The 17,650-nt window shown below is 32.2% G+C and overlaps 2 protein-coding genes across 2 annotated transcripts; both read right to left on the bottom strand.

Annotated features, from left to right (window-relative positions):
* Positions 1-5,741: 5,741 nt before the first annotated feature.
* LOC139493505 (potassium voltage-gated channel subfamily A member 1-like) lies at positions 5,742-8,253 on the bottom strand. Its single transcript, XM_071281979.1, has one exon. The coding sequence runs from the start codon at positions 8,081-8,083 to the stop codon at positions 6,743-6,745; it is 1,341 nt and encodes a 446-aa protein (XP_071138080.1). The 5' UTR covers positions 8,084-8,253; the 3' UTR covers positions 5,742-6,742.
* Positions 8,254-11,745: 3,492 nt separating this feature from the next.
* On the bottom strand, positions 11,746-17,649 carry LOC139515152 (uncharacterized). The gene is made up of 3 exons (XM_071304718.1): positions 17,453-17,649; positions 12,644-12,757; positions 11,746-12,029 (listed from the first exon to the last, which is right to left on the bottom strand). The coding sequence occupies exons 1-3, from the start codon at positions 17,593-17,595 to the stop codon at positions 11,807-11,809; spliced, it is 480 nt and encodes a 159-aa protein (XP_071160819.1). The 5' UTR covers positions 17,596-17,649; the 3' UTR covers positions 11,746-11,806.
* Position 17,650: the final 1 nt, after the last annotated feature.

The following is a 17,650-nucleotide window of genomic DNA, read 5'->3' as shown; positions in this document are numbered from 1 at the left end:
AATATAGTATACAGACCCTCTCTATCTAATGAGGTCTGTGACCGCCGTAGATATAGTAAACTTGAAAATGATAGCAGATAGAATTCTGAAAATACACTTTATTTGTAGAGGATATGTATGTTCAAAGTATACAGAAAAACGTAAACCGGAAGTCTAATCTGACTTAAAATTTCATCCAATGACGGGACAATATCCCAATGCCTTTTTTCTCGTTTTTCTCCCAAAATAAATCAATCTGAACAATCATATGAATGGATGACAAATGAGACTATGCACTGTACCTATAGGACATAGGCATGTTGATTAATGTTTTGTGGTAAGAAGAGAAGCGACACACAAAATGAGGTCTTCTCGTTTAATAGTATAGATAATGTGATCGGACAACATAAACTGTAAATATATATGTTTTCATATAAAGAGTTGTTTATATTTTTTCGTTTGTGTTTGTACTATATTTGCCTTCGGGTTTATATGATCCGTCCATCCTATTTCGACTCTTCAAAATTCAAGAATATTTTCTATAGTGAGGTAAACTATATGGCTTTCCAAATACCGTTTCGATTCCTAACCTCAATGAAGAGACATTAATTCTCGAAATCCGGATATGGTGTTCTCATTTTTGCACCTTAATTTTGTTTGCGGTTTACTATCTTAAGTTTATTGGATTGGGTTTGGTATTAAATTAATGATTAAGATCCATTTTGTTACATGCTAGTAACTGATTAGAAATCCCATCATTTGGTAATAATCTTTTCTGATGTAAAACTCCATTTCCTTTATGCAAAAGATTTAAATTTAACCAGTACTTCTGATGAACTGTTTGTCATAACTTTAAGCCTTTTAGGTAAAATATTAATATCAGTCAACAGTTGTATAAATTTCAAATCATTATCCTCTCATTGAAATGTTTCAATTTCTCTAGTTGTATAACCAACTTACCAATTTGATTGAATCAGTTTCTTATTTTGACTTTGGATCACTACTCTTAACACCACAAGAAAATATATTTTGACTTTATCTATCGTACTATCAAATTCAGACCAATCATTTACAACAGTTTGACAAGTACTACAATCTTATTTATATTGACCGTATTTCTTATGTGGACACAACGGATGTTTACCATCTTTACGAGATAATGCATCAGCATTCTGGTCTATGTTGTACTTCAAAATTAAACTGCGAAAAAATCCAACAATTGTGCAACTTGACCTTGTGGAATTCAATTAACAATTTAAGGGAGCCGCGGTCAGTGCGTAACAGAAATTTCTGACCAGACAAATAATGACGGTACAGCTGTATGAAAGTATTTACACTGGACGTTCACCCACTGTAGACCTCGAAAAATCAATTTCATACACCTTTGAAATGTACGAGGAGTATTGTAAATACTAAAGGGCATTTTAATATACTCGTAGAACTCGTAATGTATTATTAGAGCACTTTTATGACTGTCTTCCTCCGCCATACGAAGTTGCCAATAAACTGAATGAAGAACACAGACTGAATATAAACTTACGTTTGCTAGACAATCCAGGCACATAGTTATTTATGGCAGTGGGTACGCGTCCCGTACATAAAACTGGTTTAAGTTCCTGTAATCAAAACACCAGCATACTGAGTTGTATTTCTTCCTAACGAGAACCACCCCTGATGCTCAGTCTGATTTGGAAGGTCTGATTACACATTGGTCAAGTTGGTCCTTAAATTGTTTTTCTTTTTTTCATTCAAAATTTTGTGGCGTGCGCCTCAACTGTTGTCTTATTGGAGATGTTCAATAAATGAGCAAGAACTAGTCCTAGATCAGCTTTATCTTTAGGAAAAGCATTCTGATTGTTAATTAAAGCTTCAGTCAATTTAAGTTCATCTTTAGAATTACTCAATTAAACACAACTCTTCATATGAATTCCTTCAAATGATCTGGTAACTTTGGGGTGTTGACTTGAACTCCTTTGGTAATAGTGTCTAAACTAGAAAACTTAAAACACTTTAAATCACCGTGAAAATAGGGGGTTTAATCGAATCAGATCACATTGAATAATACCTTTACCGATTTCAACAAAATAAATTATACCTTCATGTTACAATTATTTCTAACTTCATGTACAATATTGTCATATTTAACAACAGGATGAATCTCTTCTAATAAATATTTTTTACGAATCTTCACAGAACTGTTAATGTTTACCAATCTAACAGGAATACTATCCTGAAAAAGGATCCACAAAACATCTGGCGACTAAATTTTCCGCTCATCCTCTATCACAGTCTCTATATAGTATCTATTGTCTCATAATTTACCCCATAGCCTTCTTAAATTACTTCTGAATATGGAGGTAAAGTAATGATGAGTTTTATGTAAATGAAACGCGCTCCTGGCGTATTAGATTATAATCCTGGTACCTATGATAACTATATTCATCAAATTTTAGCTACATTACCTGATCACCTATACATCAAAATCTATCCGAACCCCTTGAATTTCCTTGAAATCGGGAAAAGAGAAACTTATGAACCACATCAACAAAATACAACCACTGAACACTAGGTTTCTGACATAGGACAGGTGCAAACAAATGCAAGTGGTTTAAACGTTTTAAGAGGCTGCAGCCTTCAACCAACTTATATAGCAATAGTATAACATCACAACAGAAGATATACACTTTAAAATATCAATTAAAATGGTTCACCACAATTAAATAACATATTAATAAAAACTAGCGAATATATACTGAACGAATAAATTTGATCTATGATACAAAGTTAATATAGTCTAATATGCGCCGTATCTTTCATAGATGACTTTGGACTGTCATTTTGTTCTCTGTTCACGGTATTTTTATTGAGGAAGAAAGCTAATTAGTTTCATCTTCAAGTGATTTCCTGAGTACCGTATAGCAATGCCGAAAAATGATCGACGTCGAGTATCGGTATTTTGGAAGTCGGAAGTCGGTATGAGTAATGACGTTGCAGTAGGGTAGATTAGGGTGTTCGCATAGTTTGGAAGTAATCAGAACCTCAGACACTGTGTTGAATAGACCCAGATCGGGAAGTCCTTAACACTTAAAAGCTAAAGAAGACTTTTTTTAGGCTCACACCCGCTTCTTCCGTTTAGCAAGAATTTTCGACAGTTTGTGGAGAGCGTTCAAAAGTCCGTGTCCATGGAACTTACTGAATTTCATAAGAGAACTAATCGATTTGTCTCGGCAAATCAGCATATGTGCTAAAAAGAGAGAAGCGAGCATTAAGATATATAGAACCAATAGTTGTGTATACTATAATATTCTGTACAAAGTAAAATAACAAAAATACTTGCAAGGGAAATTCAAAACGGGAAGTCCTTTATAAAATGGCAAAATCAAAAGCTCAAACACACCTTAGGAATGAAAACGACTGTCATATTCCTGATTGGTACATGCATTTCGTTTATAGAAAATGGTGGATTAAATCTGCTTTTTATACCTAACTAGACCTCTCACTTGTATGAAAGTCTCGTTTAATTCTGTTATATTGACAGCAATGTGTGAGCAAACAAACAGACATAATAGGTAAAAGTTTCAAAAATTGGGGAACAACAGTAAACATTTTAATATAATCTAGATTATTATAAAAACAATTTCTGTGTCAACAAAGAAACACAAAATAGCATATAGATAAACTCATCATAGATACCAGGACTAAACTTAGTATATACGCCAGAAACGCGTTTCGTCTACAAAAGACTCATCAGTGACACTCGAATCAAAAAAAGTTAAAAAGGCCAAATAAAGTACGAAGTTGAAGAGCATTGAGGACCAAAATTCCTAAAAGTTTTAATATAGACAAAGTACTTGGCAAAAATGGAAAAACAATAACTCAGAGATATGTCTCGCCTTTTTGGTAATTTTGATAATGCAAATGTTGAGATTTAAAAACATTTAAGTTTTTCAAATATTCATAGTCAATAAATAATGTACGACGGTACATGGCTAACAATCTCCATGGAAATGAGATGTGTTAATGCTAAAACAACTGCATACCAAATACCATTGACGTATCACAATTTGTTCATTTCAAATAAACCTAAACAGAAACATTAACTTTGAACTCAGTTAAAGTTTCAAAGTCAATGAGCCATGATGAGAGGGAGGAGCTTTATATTCTTCATGGAAACGAGAAATGCAAATTCCAATAAATTTGCACACTAAATATCAATATCATCTTAAACTGATCTAATCACAAACATATACATAAACAAAGCCAAAGTGTCTATTGTGTTTATCTAAATGATAAATCTTTTAAGAATTGCACAAAAATCTTTTTTTTTATTCTTTTTTTTTTTGGGGGGGGTAAGAATATATATATATATATATATATATACATGAAATGTTTTTTTGTTATTATGTGTCTAATAAGCCAACTCAATTTTCTGCTCAGAAATTGGTGATGTTTTATAAAGTCTGAGCAGCTTGTAGAAAAGGCCTACCTCCAAATTAAATAAATATGTTGTCAATGAAAACTACAGCATACTGATCACTTGTGTATATGTTTAGCCTATTTTAACTTGTAAAAAGAATAACACGTAATTAAGATGATAAACAACGTCAGTACCAAGAATCTGTACTTCAAGAGCATCATGTATTATTTGGGAAATTGATACAGAATAATAATCAACAAGGTCTTGGTACCTTCCCATGAACTATTTTAGAAAAAAGACGAGACCGTCATTGGCATACTTCTGGTTCAACTGTTTTCTCCTCAGACACTGATGACGTTTTACAATGTCTGAGTAGGGGCTGCAAGATTTTGAATATCGAATAAGTTGGGGAAAAATGTATATCCAATATGCAGTTGAAGTTAGTATATCGGTATTTGTTGTAAGGTGGGGAAATTGATAATTTCAAAATTAAAATCGTCTCGTTTGTCAAATATTCTGGTACTGAGATGACTGTGTATGTCAAATTCGACGTATAAGTCTAAAAATGAGGCGGAGGAATCCGTGTCTGTTGTTTCTTTAATTTCTAGTTCTGGTGGATATATTAATGGAACCCAATCAGAAAAGTTTTGACTGTTAATGGAAAGAACATGATCAATATATCTGAACGTGAAACTAAATGACCTGGCTTCTTTGGTCTTGTTTTTGGACAAGTGGCTAAAGGAACTCCGATTCGTGTGATAAGAAGTGGTCGGCAAGGAGAGGCGCACAGTTCGTTCCCATAGGAATGCCCAAAATTTAATGTAAAAGTCTACTTCCAAGTTCAACAAATATGTTGTCAATAAGAAACTCCAGCATAATGATCACTTGTTCCTCTGTGTAGCATGTTTTACCTTTTTGTTCACTATTAACACAAAATGTCGTATGGTATCCCAAAGTAATAAATTTATAATGTATGCTACCATTGTAATGTAAAAAAAAACATTGTGGATTATTTCTTTTAGAAGATTTTTCAATTTAATATGGAAAAAGGTTGTATAGAGGGTTGGAAAATAAAAAGTTTTAATAGAACTAATTTTAGAAAAACGAGAATTAAAATTATCCATAAGTTCTTCAATTATTTTTTAGAATCAACATATGGTTAATAGATTTACTTAAGTAGGCGTCCAAAGCTGAAAAGGCATATTCTGGTGATGGTCTTACTACAGGTTATACGGGTTCCTCCACTGTAGTGTAGGTTACGTCTGTTCATCGTCAAAGGAAATAGTAGCAACAACTAACACTGTATCCCATATCTTGACCACCTTTGAAGCACATAGATGTGGAATAATACTAATAATTAACAGACTACAGCAGAAAGACATATCAAACAAATGATGACACCCCGACAATTGCATTGTAAATATAAACATATGTTGGATACGTAAAGATATATTTTAGATTCGAGGAAACGAATACAATTCGCAATGACTGCAGTAAAATTTCAATAAACCTACAATCAAAAGGAGAACAAGCGATACATCCTACAAATAACTACATTACAGTCTCAATTTAAGAATTGAGACTTCCGATGTACTTTTTTGTTACTATTAATATATGATAAACAATATTTTATTTCTATAAATTGTCTTTTTTGTTGTAAGATATAAGACTGCAAATATACACAAGAATTAAGAAAAAGGATAAGTACACAAAATGTATTCATGAATCTTTCTTGAGTTTTTGTAAATGTGAAATCCTATTGTAACAGAATACACATTACATGAATATAAAATCATTGAGAAGTTATACTTTTATTGATTAAGAAATTACAGAAAGCCATTACAAAGTAAGCACTGGTTGGGCAATAAGCTATTTTAAAAAAACTATTATGTAAATAGATATTTAGGTGTATATGAAATTCTAGGAAGGAGGTAAGAGTCATCATTTGACCCCTAAAATTACGAAAAAAAGTAAAATTTATCAATCCTTTGAAAACGTCGAAACAAGGCTATAATTGGACACATTTATGAAATAAATATTTGCTTAAAATTGGAATTTATCTTTATCAAATAAGACGTTTTATCTATATAAACATCTCACTATAGGACATCCTGTAGCAAAAGTCTTTTTTGAAAGGTGATTGTTTATATCAATTGTTAATAATTTTAAGATCTTGTGGGCCTAAGATGAAGATAAATGTCAAAAATAAAAATACTAACTTTTGAAAGACTGATTGTGAATTTTGACAAAAATATATTTGAAAGACTTATAATACTTTGTTAAAACGAATTTAAGGGCTAGAATAATTAGCGGATCATATTATCTCCATTTGTAAGAATAAGCTCACTAACTGTTTTTAGCAGATCGGTAAAAGTTATTAAAATTTGTAACAATAACAGGTACAGGGAGTGCAATTGCTAGAAGTCCCATCAGCACAGTCATACTTCCGACAAGCTTTCCTAGAACGCCCTCTGGATACATGTCTCCATAACCAACCGTTGTCATAGAAACGACTGCCCACCAAAATGTAGCAGGAATGCTTGTGAATTGCGTATTTTCAATAGATTCTTCTGCATAAAACATCGCACCGGAAAATATAATAACTCCAATCCCTAAAAATAGTACAAACATAAATAATTCTTTCATACTTGTTTTCAAAGTTTTTCCTAAGATCCGAAGTCCTTCCGAATGTTTGCTCAGTTTAAGAATTCTGGTAACACGAAGAACACGTAATACCGCCATAGAATCTTGTTCGACTTTACATTTCCCGGAAGCAGCATACATAAATAGATATACAAAGTATGGAAAAATGGCTGCAACATCAATCCAGTTTATAAGATCCTTTAGAAAAGCAATACGCGAGGGACAAAAGATGAAACGGAGTATCAGTTCTAATACAAACCAAGCTATTACTATAGATTCGATTACTGAAAGTGGGTGGCCAAAATTAGGAACTAACTTTTCCACCTGTACTCCATTGGCATCCAACGTTGTGACATTTATACAACCAACATTTTTATACTTTGGTAACGTTTCAACACAAAACGATACGGTAGATAGAACAATAAATGTTACACTAACACCTGCAAAGATTTTAGCAGCAACTGATGTTTCTGGATACTCAAGAAACTCCCATACTGTTTTACTCAGGCTGCCTTTTGGCATGACATGATTTTCAGTCTCTGTTATGAATCCTTCAGATTTCATATACGACTTTATTACACTTCTCCCCATTTCGAAAAACTGTATTTCCCCTAAAAAGACGTCCGTGGGAACTTCCATAGGCCTAACAAGCCTACCTCCACTTTGGTAGAAGAACAAGATAGCAGGGAAACTAGGTCGATGTCTGTCGAAAAAATATTCACCTCTATTTGGATCCCAGAATTTTTTGCGTTTTTCATCGTTGCCAAGTAATGTTTCTGGCAGTCGTTTCAGTGTTCGGACTTGTGTCTCAAATCTTAGGCCACTAACATTTAGGGTAATCCGTTTACAAGTATCTCTGGAACAAACGTGTTCGTCACATTCCAACAAAAAATGATGTGTCAAATCGTTAATGTCGTCTTGTGAGGCTTCGTCCGAGTCCGATCCATTATTGCTGTTGCCGTCTTCAACATGGTTACTTGTATAATGATTTCCAGAAAGGAAACGTTTGTCATTATTTGTATTTTGTGCTGTTATTACATGCATAGTTCCAAAAAAATTATAGAGATGCTCCTATTAATGAACGTCCTAGGTTATGACAACATTCTGTTTTTAGTTTTCATTAATGCCTTAATCCTTTCACATAATAAATCCAACTGCAGTACATTTACGATTAAAGTTTACACTCTATAACTTCGATAATCTTGTGAACTCTATGTATATCCTTACTTTTGGCTAGTTGGATTATCACATTTAACCTATTTAATGTATTTAACTTGTGTACCACGTGTAACACGTAACTTGCTTTCGTCAAGACATTATTATTTATTTAGTAAAGGTCATATGGTAAATAATAAAAAGGGAATAATATTATTGTATAGCTTCTCTCAAAGGACCAATTTATTAACAAAGATAAACATATTAAATGTACCTATAAGACTGTAATTCCGATATTGGTAATGTAATCGCATGCCAATTCATAGTGTTACCTCGCATATTACTGTATAGTATAGTTTAATAATAAAATCTTCAAATGAAAGATGTGTTCGGTATACAGTTGACTTTTGATTTTTTTTGATTTTTTTTTTTTAATAAACAGTTACCAAGAGTTGTGTATCCCCACTTGGTGTTTTTTTCAAACTTTGTTATTTTCGTTAGACTGTACCTTGTATTTTTGGTTTTTGTAATAAGTGACTGGTTAACGTACTGGTAACCTCTCTTAACTAAAAATAGCTATATTATATATAGTGGGAAAATAGTCGTTTTAATAATAAAAATTATAAGGACTTCTTTAAAGAGATTGTCTCAATAAGCTTTCACTTATGTACCTTGAAGCCCTCACACCAAGAAAATGTTACAAATATTATCATTACATGTAAAAGCAATTCAAAACAAGTATTACAAATTGTACAATTTCTGAACACTAAAATTTAATGCTAAATGATTGTCTGTAGAACAAAAGACACAAAATAATACATTATATACAAACACTAAAGTTAAAGAGTTGTTACTTATCATCTATAGTTAAACATCAACACATTTTCTTTTAACAGTACCAAGATTTTCTCATAGTTTTATTTTATTTTGCATGCTATTCCAAAGTATTAAGGAGCTACTTGTGAAAGATTTTTTCATTGAATTTTTATAAGACCTCACAAATACTTGATTATTATTTTCAGAAAAACTTAAATTATGCTGTGTAAGTTTATGATTGTACAAAATAGTCTTTTTAGGTAATTAGATGCTTTATTATTGAGAATTTTATAAACACGAATCAATTTATGTTAAGAAATCCTAGATTTGAAATTTAACCATTTTAGCTCTTTCATGAAATGAATTTACGGTAGGTGTTAGTATTGATGCATCCAGAATAATTCTGGAAGTGCTTTCCTACATCTTAAAAATTCTTTTAATTACATCTGAATTACTATTTCTTCATATTGAGCAACAAAAATCAACTAAGGGCAAAATATAAGCATTAAAAAATATTCTTATACTACCAATATTTAGATTGATTGTGCCTGATGTTCATATGATGAAATCATAATCTTTCAGTCAGTTTAATTGAAGTCTGGAGCTGGCATGTCAGTTAACTGCTAGTAGTCTGTTGTTATTTATGTATTATTGTCATTTTGTTTATTTTCTTTGGTTACATCTTCTGACATCAGACTCGGACTTCTCTTGAACTGAATTTTAATGTGCGTATTGTTATGCGTTTACTTTTCTACATTGGCTAGAGGTATTAGGAGGGGGAGTTGAGATCTCACAAACATGTTTAACCCCGCCGCATTTTTGCGCCTGTCCCAAGTCAGGAGCCTCTGGCCTTTGTTAGTCTTGTATTATTTTAATTTTAGTTTCTTGTGTACAATTTGGAAATTAGTATGGCGTTCATTATCACTGAACTAGTATATATTTGTTTAGGGGCCAGTTGAAGGACGCCTCCGGGTGCGGGAATTTCTCGCTACATTGAAGACCTGTTGGTGACCTTCTGCTGTTGTTTTTTTCTATGGTCGGGTTGTTGTCTCTTTGGCACATTCCCCATTTCCATTCTCAATTTTATTTCTTAATTCTGTACGAAAACTGCATTTACATACACGATCAATTTGAAATTTCCATTCTAAATATTTCCCGAATAAATATACCTAGAAGCTTTTATGTATCACCACATTTTATTCGGTTATATTGTGTTGAAATATTTCGCTTGTTTTCATCATAAGTATTCATGAAATGTGCGTCACTGGACGTTATTCAAATAATGATGATAGGAAAAAGTGTTGCATTCAAGTCATTTTCTTTCTTTTTATAAATAAAGGAACACAAATATGACTAACTCAATATAAAATCGAAGATATACGGTTTGGTAAATTATGAGTACATTTTTGAATCAATCATGCAACTGAAATATCAGTACAAAATTCTAAAAATGGGAGTAAATACGTATTATTTTGTTTTGATATACAGTATTGACTATACTTGCAATGATCATAATAATCAAATGTTTGACAATGTGTTTGATGAGTGATAATTTAAATGGGATTTATAATTAGAAAGTTAATTGCCTCTTGAATATGAAAAATATTTGTTAGGAAAAATATTTGTTTGGAAACTTATTAGTTATTACAGATTTGTAATTGTATAGCTTCTGCGTCATAAAAATATAATTATTTTTTCTGAAAGAAGTTTATTTGTTATAGTTTTCTTTAAAAAAAAAAAAAAAAAAAAAAAAAAAAAGGTAAATATCAACAGCTGATATCAAGAACATTTTCTGATTATTTTTATGTAAATAATTCTTTTGTGATGTGCCTACCAAGAAAAACCATCCGGTATTTACATATTATGTAGTTAAAAAGACGAAACTTTGAACGGTGTTTTGTGAAAATTGGCAAAAGGTTGGTTAACATTTGTTCGGAAAAAACAGAATCATTTAGTCACATAGTAAGTGGAACAGTCATGTGAACTATTATATGATATAACAGTTTTCGCCTTAATGTAATTTACACCATCCTCTAAGACTTTATGAATAATTAAGTAATTTTTATTTGCCGTGTGTGCCAGTGTTTTATGTTGGATCCGTATTAGACGAGTACGTCATTAAACTTTTATAACTTCAAAGACAAAGCATCCCTATTGTATACTTATTCATATAGGATAATACATTTAGTAGCCAACATGTTGTTTTATTAATCGGCGAACATAATATTGAGTAATTAACATGGAAGGTGAATCATTAGCATAAAAAAATCTCATGTCTGGTATAAATAAAGGGTAAAGCAGACAATTAATATTTTATTAGTTTGATAAATGAACGAATATTTTAGGGAGAAATGTTATGTTTGGATATTTACACTTTTGTGTTTCATTCAGCAGGCGCGGCCGTACAATTTGATGTGTGTGAGAAGGTGTACTTTAATTGTAGGGTTAAACCGACGGACATATATATTAAAGATAAAAAAAATTAAAAGCCACAAGAAAAAAAAATAGAAACAAGTTTAACATTCCCAAAACTTAAAGGACATATGTACCGTTGGTCGTTCTGGGGGTCACAGGATGAGATAAGGGACTGTGACTGAAGGAAAATATGACATAAAATAGTTTTAAAAAATCTTTAAAAATTCTTACGTTTCCAGTTGAACATACTAGACGGTTTCATATTTTATAGTGGAAACTAAGATAAATTCTTATCGTCATAAAAAAAAAGCAATACGATGTGTATATAATATCAATTTATTTTAAAAATAAACCTTCACATTGATTTGATGGAAACGTGTTTTAGGCTGGATATACTCGATTATTTCGCAATTGTTTACGAAGCTTTCTACGTAAATACATGAGTCTAAATTTAAGAATTCGGTTATTAACAACTAATTCTTCTATTCTGTCGTTACAGGTAGTAGCATCTTCTGCTATGTTACAACAGCTGGCTTGCTCATTTTTCTCAAAGCAACTCGCATTAAAATCACCAGAACAAAACTCCTTTTCTACATCTTCTGACCTATAAAACAGAAAAGAAACTCTTTATGAAAGCTGATAAATACATTTAGATTTTGAATACACCTTTCAAGCATATATACAATGTTTTATAGAAATATTTAGTTCTATGTCTTTTGTGTGTGGATAAGAGCATATATGTATACAAACACCACTTAGAACCATATAAGCTATTTAAGCAATTCAAAGGGACCGCTTAATTTTAAATGTGTGTCATGTCTTTTATTATATTTTGTTGTTTATACTATTTGCTTCGACATTTTCAGATTTACTGAGTATGATAAAGAAATAAACCTATCAAACAAAGAAAGAAATACTAATATATACATATCCGCCCTCCACTGTTGATTTAATACTATAATTACGAATAATTGCGAAATTTTAAAGTAATCGTGTCTCAACTGTATAAGGTGAAAGAATAAATCCAACTTTATTTTTACTCCCATGGCATTGATAATATTTGAACAAAAAGGATTCTAGGTTGAATATGTTGTTGAGTTTGACCATATCAGAGGAAGTTTTGTGTACGCCGTATGTATACCCAAAAAATTAGTTGATTTGTGCATTTATTTAATCATTTACATGTTAACCTTTTAATCTTAATGAACATGTACTTACCTTGTCCTTGTCAATGTTTTATATGTATTCGGGAAATTTTTACGATGATCTGCTATTTTCCTCAGGAACTTCGGACTTTCACCTGACAACGTAGGTGGTACAGTAGTAAGAAACCTAAATAGACAAATAAACATTTACTTAAAGACCTCGGTTAAACGAGACTTAAACATCGGTTAAACGAGACTTAAACATTGGACTTTCTGTAAAACAAATTATAATATACTGGATTAAACATATGTAGTGTTCATGGAAACGTACAGTTACTTGATGTGTAAGTTGTGAAAACATTTATTCGCGTCTATGCAAGTCCTACGTAATAATTATTTTAAAACATCTGGGTGTTCATATTAAAAGTTTGAACATGCCTTAAATTTCGTATAGAAATGTAGTGTCAGACTTTTACGAAGTAAATTTGAAATTCGTGATAAGCTTATTGGCCAAGTATATAGTTGGTTTACAGATCATCTTTGTTATAGAAATAGAAATGGTGCATTTGGTTATCATAGACTAGTACATTTATTGAAAGTAGAAAATCGTAAAAGGATCCAACGAAAACACCGAAAACTAAATGTCTCGCCTGCTGTTGCTGCTGTCACAGATATAAAGTGTAATTGTGACTGTCGTTTGTCAGGAAAATATGAGGGGAAATGTCATTAGATTTTATATCTTGATCTTGATCTTACAGATGGTTCTGTCCAAGTTTCATAACCGTGATTTCATGGAAAAGTGACATATACACGGCCGACACTCGGCTAACCGAGAGATTGGTCGGTTAATCTATATTGAGTATGCGGCTATATCGGCAGTTGGTCTGTTAATCGGGTTGGCTAAAGTCTGTTAATCAGGTGTTATCGAGAAAATCATTGAAAGTTCAGCATGTTTCATTGTATAACTTTCTAAATATATTTTCATCATAAAAAGTATTTATGTCTCACAAAACAATTCAATGTACTGAATTCAATGGTGTAATTATTATTTTTCTAGCTTCGATGTACGATCTATAAAATGAAAAGGCGGGTTACTCATCTATAAATTTATACACATTTTACACACATAAAATGTACACAAAATGACACATTGCTTAAATTTACTTGCATTCAGTATTTTGAACAGTGATTTATATCTTAACAAATTAATCAGACTATCTGAATGTTTACTACAAAAAAAATATAAACCATTTATCCGTAAAACAGAACAAAAATCACGGAAAACAGCATTTCAAAATTGTCCATTAAAAATTATCTTTAAATGATAAAAAAATCTTTGCAAAATATAAAAAAGAAGATGTGGTATGATTGCCAATGAGGCAGTTCTTTACAGGAGAGTGAAAAAAGCACGGAAACTAGCAGCAATAGGTCATCGTACGGCTTTCAACAATGAGCAAAGCCCATACCGTATAGTCAGCTATAAGAGGCCCCAAAATCACAAATGTGAAACAATTCAAATGAGAAATCTAACAGCCTTATTAATGTACAAATAATGAACGAAAAACAAATATGTAACACAGCAACAAACGACAACCACTGAAGTACAGGCTTCTGACATGGGACAGGCACATGCATACATAATTTGGCCGGGTTAAACGTGTTAGACGGAAGTTTCGTAAAATTATATGACAAAGATCTCAAAAAGAGGAACGAAAGATAACAAAGGGACAGCCAAACTCATAAATCGAAAATAACCTGACAACGCCATGGCTAAAAATGAAAAAAGACAAACAGACAAACAATAGTTCACATGACACGACATAGAAAACTAAAGAATAAGCATAACGAACCCCAGCAAAAACTAGGGGTGATCTCAGGTGCTCCGGAAGGGTAATTAGATCCTGCTTCACATGTGGCACCCGTCGTGTTGTTTATGTGATAACAAATCTGGTAAATAGTCTAATTCGGTAGGTCACATTCATGAAAGGGAAGGGGATTGTAGTTACGACGTAAGAAACATATCCGATATCATTTGTGAAACGGTTATTCCATAACGGTCAAGCAACTCGTGATGGCGTCCGTAAAATTTACGAAGGGATGATTTCAACCTCACCATTTGGAAATCTTGGTTTAATAGCTTCCTTGTGAGCAGCAACCCGCTATCAAGAAAATCATGATAGGAAATGCAAGCAAGGGAATTTCGTATCAATTGGGAGATAAATACCCCGTATGCAGGTGCTGCTGGAATGTTGCTACTTAAAAATGGAAAGTTCACAATTGAAAACTGAAATCATCTCTTTTGTCGTAAAGTTTTGTTTTCAACCGACCCTCATTGTCAATTTCTAGATGTAAGTCAAGATATGAGGCCGACGTAACTGTATCTGTAGTATCCTTTATCTCTAGTTCGATGGGATAGATGAGTTCAACATAGTCACCAAATTTTGAATTATCTAGTGAAAGAACATCATCTATATAGCGGAAAGTAGAGTTCAAAGATATTCTGATCTTTATTCCTGAGAAGTTCCTGTATGAAGTCAGCCTCTAATAATAAAGAAACAAGTCGGCAAGAAGAGGGGCACAGTTTGTTCCCATTGGAATGCCGATAGTCTGTTGAAAAACACGTCCTCCGAACGTAACAAATAATTCTATCGTCAATCAATAAATCAAGCATCTTGATAATGTCAGTTTCAGAGAATTTTTTGTTTGAATCAGAGTGATCCTTTACAAAGTAGGATTTATCCTTCCTTAAGACAACATACTTTTATCTACGTTGGCCATTCTTTTTTATGAAAAAAAGCAGTACCAAATGCCAAAAGTGAGTGTAACAAGAAAAATATCTGTGAATGTTATTAGAAACTATTGCGTCAGGTCACTTCACTGCTGTTATATTTCTTTTTTTTTCTTCAGAGAAAGTGTAATCGCTCATTGTGTCAGATCAGTCGCTTTCATATCATCTGACTGTTGTTATACTAGTTTTTCAAAATGGGGAACACAACCAATACTAGTCGAACATGACTATTTATATGCTGAAAGTCCCCCTTACCCACCAGCTATGAAAACAAGGCACCTAACTACAACGGTTCCTGTGGAATATAAGAATATCACATACGGAAGAAGTACATATAAGAATATCACGTACAGACAAAATACATATAAGAATATCACATACGGAAGAAGAACATGTATAAGAATATCACATACGGAAGAAGTACATATAAGAATATCACATACGGAAGAAATACATATAAGAATATCACATACGGAAGAAGTACATGTATAAGAATATTACATACGGAAAAAGTACATATAAGAATATCACATACGGAAGAAGTACATACTAAGAATATCATATACGGAAGAAGTACATACATAAGAATATCATATACGGAAGAAGTACATACTAAGAATATCACATACGGAAGAAGTACATACAAACAATATCATATACGGAAGAAGTACATATATTAAGCGGATGATATTATATAAACCAGCTAGCCTTTTAAGATAGAGGTTTAAAAGGTTATTGTTTTTAAAATCTTATTAATGTTGAAATATTTATATATTTTTACCATACTATAAAATTAGATGGAACATGGCAATCTTTATACATTCTAAAGGCACATTTTATCAAATAAATACTTATTATTTTCTTTTTATTACTTTGACATTTACAAGTCCTTTTTAGAACACCTCGATAAAACAGAATATCAGTGTCCTCTGTTGTTTTTTCTAATCTTTTTATGTAAAAAAAAAAGTTTGTTTGATAAATAATTTCTTTCTTATTACTATATTGAATGTGTGTCTTCTTCTAAGAGACCTATTTGCAACGTACATGCACTAACCAAAACAGGGGTGCAACGGAAATGCACCCTGTTCATTGGTGTAGATAGATGATAACATTAAGAGACCAATTTAGCTGCATAAGATGCGCATTGCGACTATTAATTGAAGCAAATTTGTAAAAACAATATCCGTATTTAAACATCTGAGAAATCATCTGAAAAAAATACCAGATTTTTTGGCACGTCTTCTCTTCATATGTTCACACCATTTACAGAAGAATCTAACTAATTTATCAGAATAATGACAAATATTTGATTCACAGAAATTTTGATCGAATCTTATAAATGAAACGAGTAGAAATTATATATGATCGAATTTTAGTTGTAGTTCCTTATGTGGACCATTCTTGATGTCAAATCTGAACTCACCAAATAATTTTATATTACGAGAATTCTTGTGTTACTTAGAGTACACGTATCATTGATCGCAGGAAACATGTTCAAATAACTAATAAATCTTCTTTAGTTTCAGAAAACCATCAACATACTGATGTTTACTTTCCGGCAAAATATATTATACCAAAACAATGGGAAAAACAGTCCACCGACAAAGGTCTCGACCCAGTTGTATTAACATCAGAAATGATCCATTCAAACTATATGACGGTGAATTTTTGCCGATTTTAGACATCGCCAAAGACTAACATAGTTTACTTGCATTTTATTTATTTTTTAACCAATCCAGGTGGTCACCGCATACGGTTGACGGGTTTTGATTAGTTAAACCACGCCAATTCTTCTCTGGCATCCAGATATAGTGATAGAACGAGTAAAATATCAACAGAACCTTTTTCAAACGAATAGCGGTATTAATATAGTGTTTTGTATATTGGAACCGTGAGCTAGTTGCATGTCTTATTGGCAATCATACCAATACTCCGAATTTTATTTATATTCATAGTATCTTTAATAAAGAAGGCGTCTTATTCTGTTTTATTGTAAACATACCTTTTCATCAAAATTTTCATTTTTACTTCATGAAATATGAAAGGACAACGCGAAATCATGGCGCCACCATACTACTGATAGATTTAACTTACGAGAGTTTGGTTTGTTGGTATCCCTTTTTAGCCAGAAATAAATCCTTGGGACATTCAGATTGAATCGATAACCCTTTCTTATCATAATCTTCAGACGGTTTCACTCCAAGCGGTGCAACTTTTGCAAATTGTAGTTTCTTCATTGCGGTAACGTGGTCAAACGTCTTCTACTTATATGTAGTCATAGAGATTTCATTT

This window comes from Mytilus edulis, chromosome 1 (assembly GCF_963676685.1).
Source record: "Mytilus edulis chromosome 1, xbMytEdul2.2, whole genome shotgun sequence".
NCBI lineage: Eukaryota > Metazoa > Mollusca > Bivalvia > Mytilida > Mytilidae > Mytilus > Mytilus edulis.
The sequence above is the reverse complement of the archived record's forward strand: the minus strand, read 5'-3'. Positions and strand labels throughout refer to the sequence as shown.

Excerpts from the sequence above, each read along its gene's own strand:
- LOC139493505 (XM_071281979.1), bottom strand. The coding sequence starts at position 8,083 with ATGCATGTAATAACAGCACAAAATACAAATAATGACAAACGTTTCCTT.
- LOC139515152 (XM_071304718.1), bottom strand. The coding sequence starts at position 17,595 with ATGAAGAAACTACAATTTGCAAAAGTTGCACCGCTTGGAGTGAAACCG. Across the intron at positions 12,758-17,452 it reads TACCAACAAACCAAACTCTC|GTTTCTTACTACTGTACCAC; the intron begins GTAAGTTAAATC and ends TTGTCTATTTAG. Across the intron at positions 12,030-12,643 it reads AAAACATTGACAAGGACAAG|GTCAGAAGATGTAGAAAAGG; the intron begins GTAAGTACATGT and ends TCTGTTTTATAG.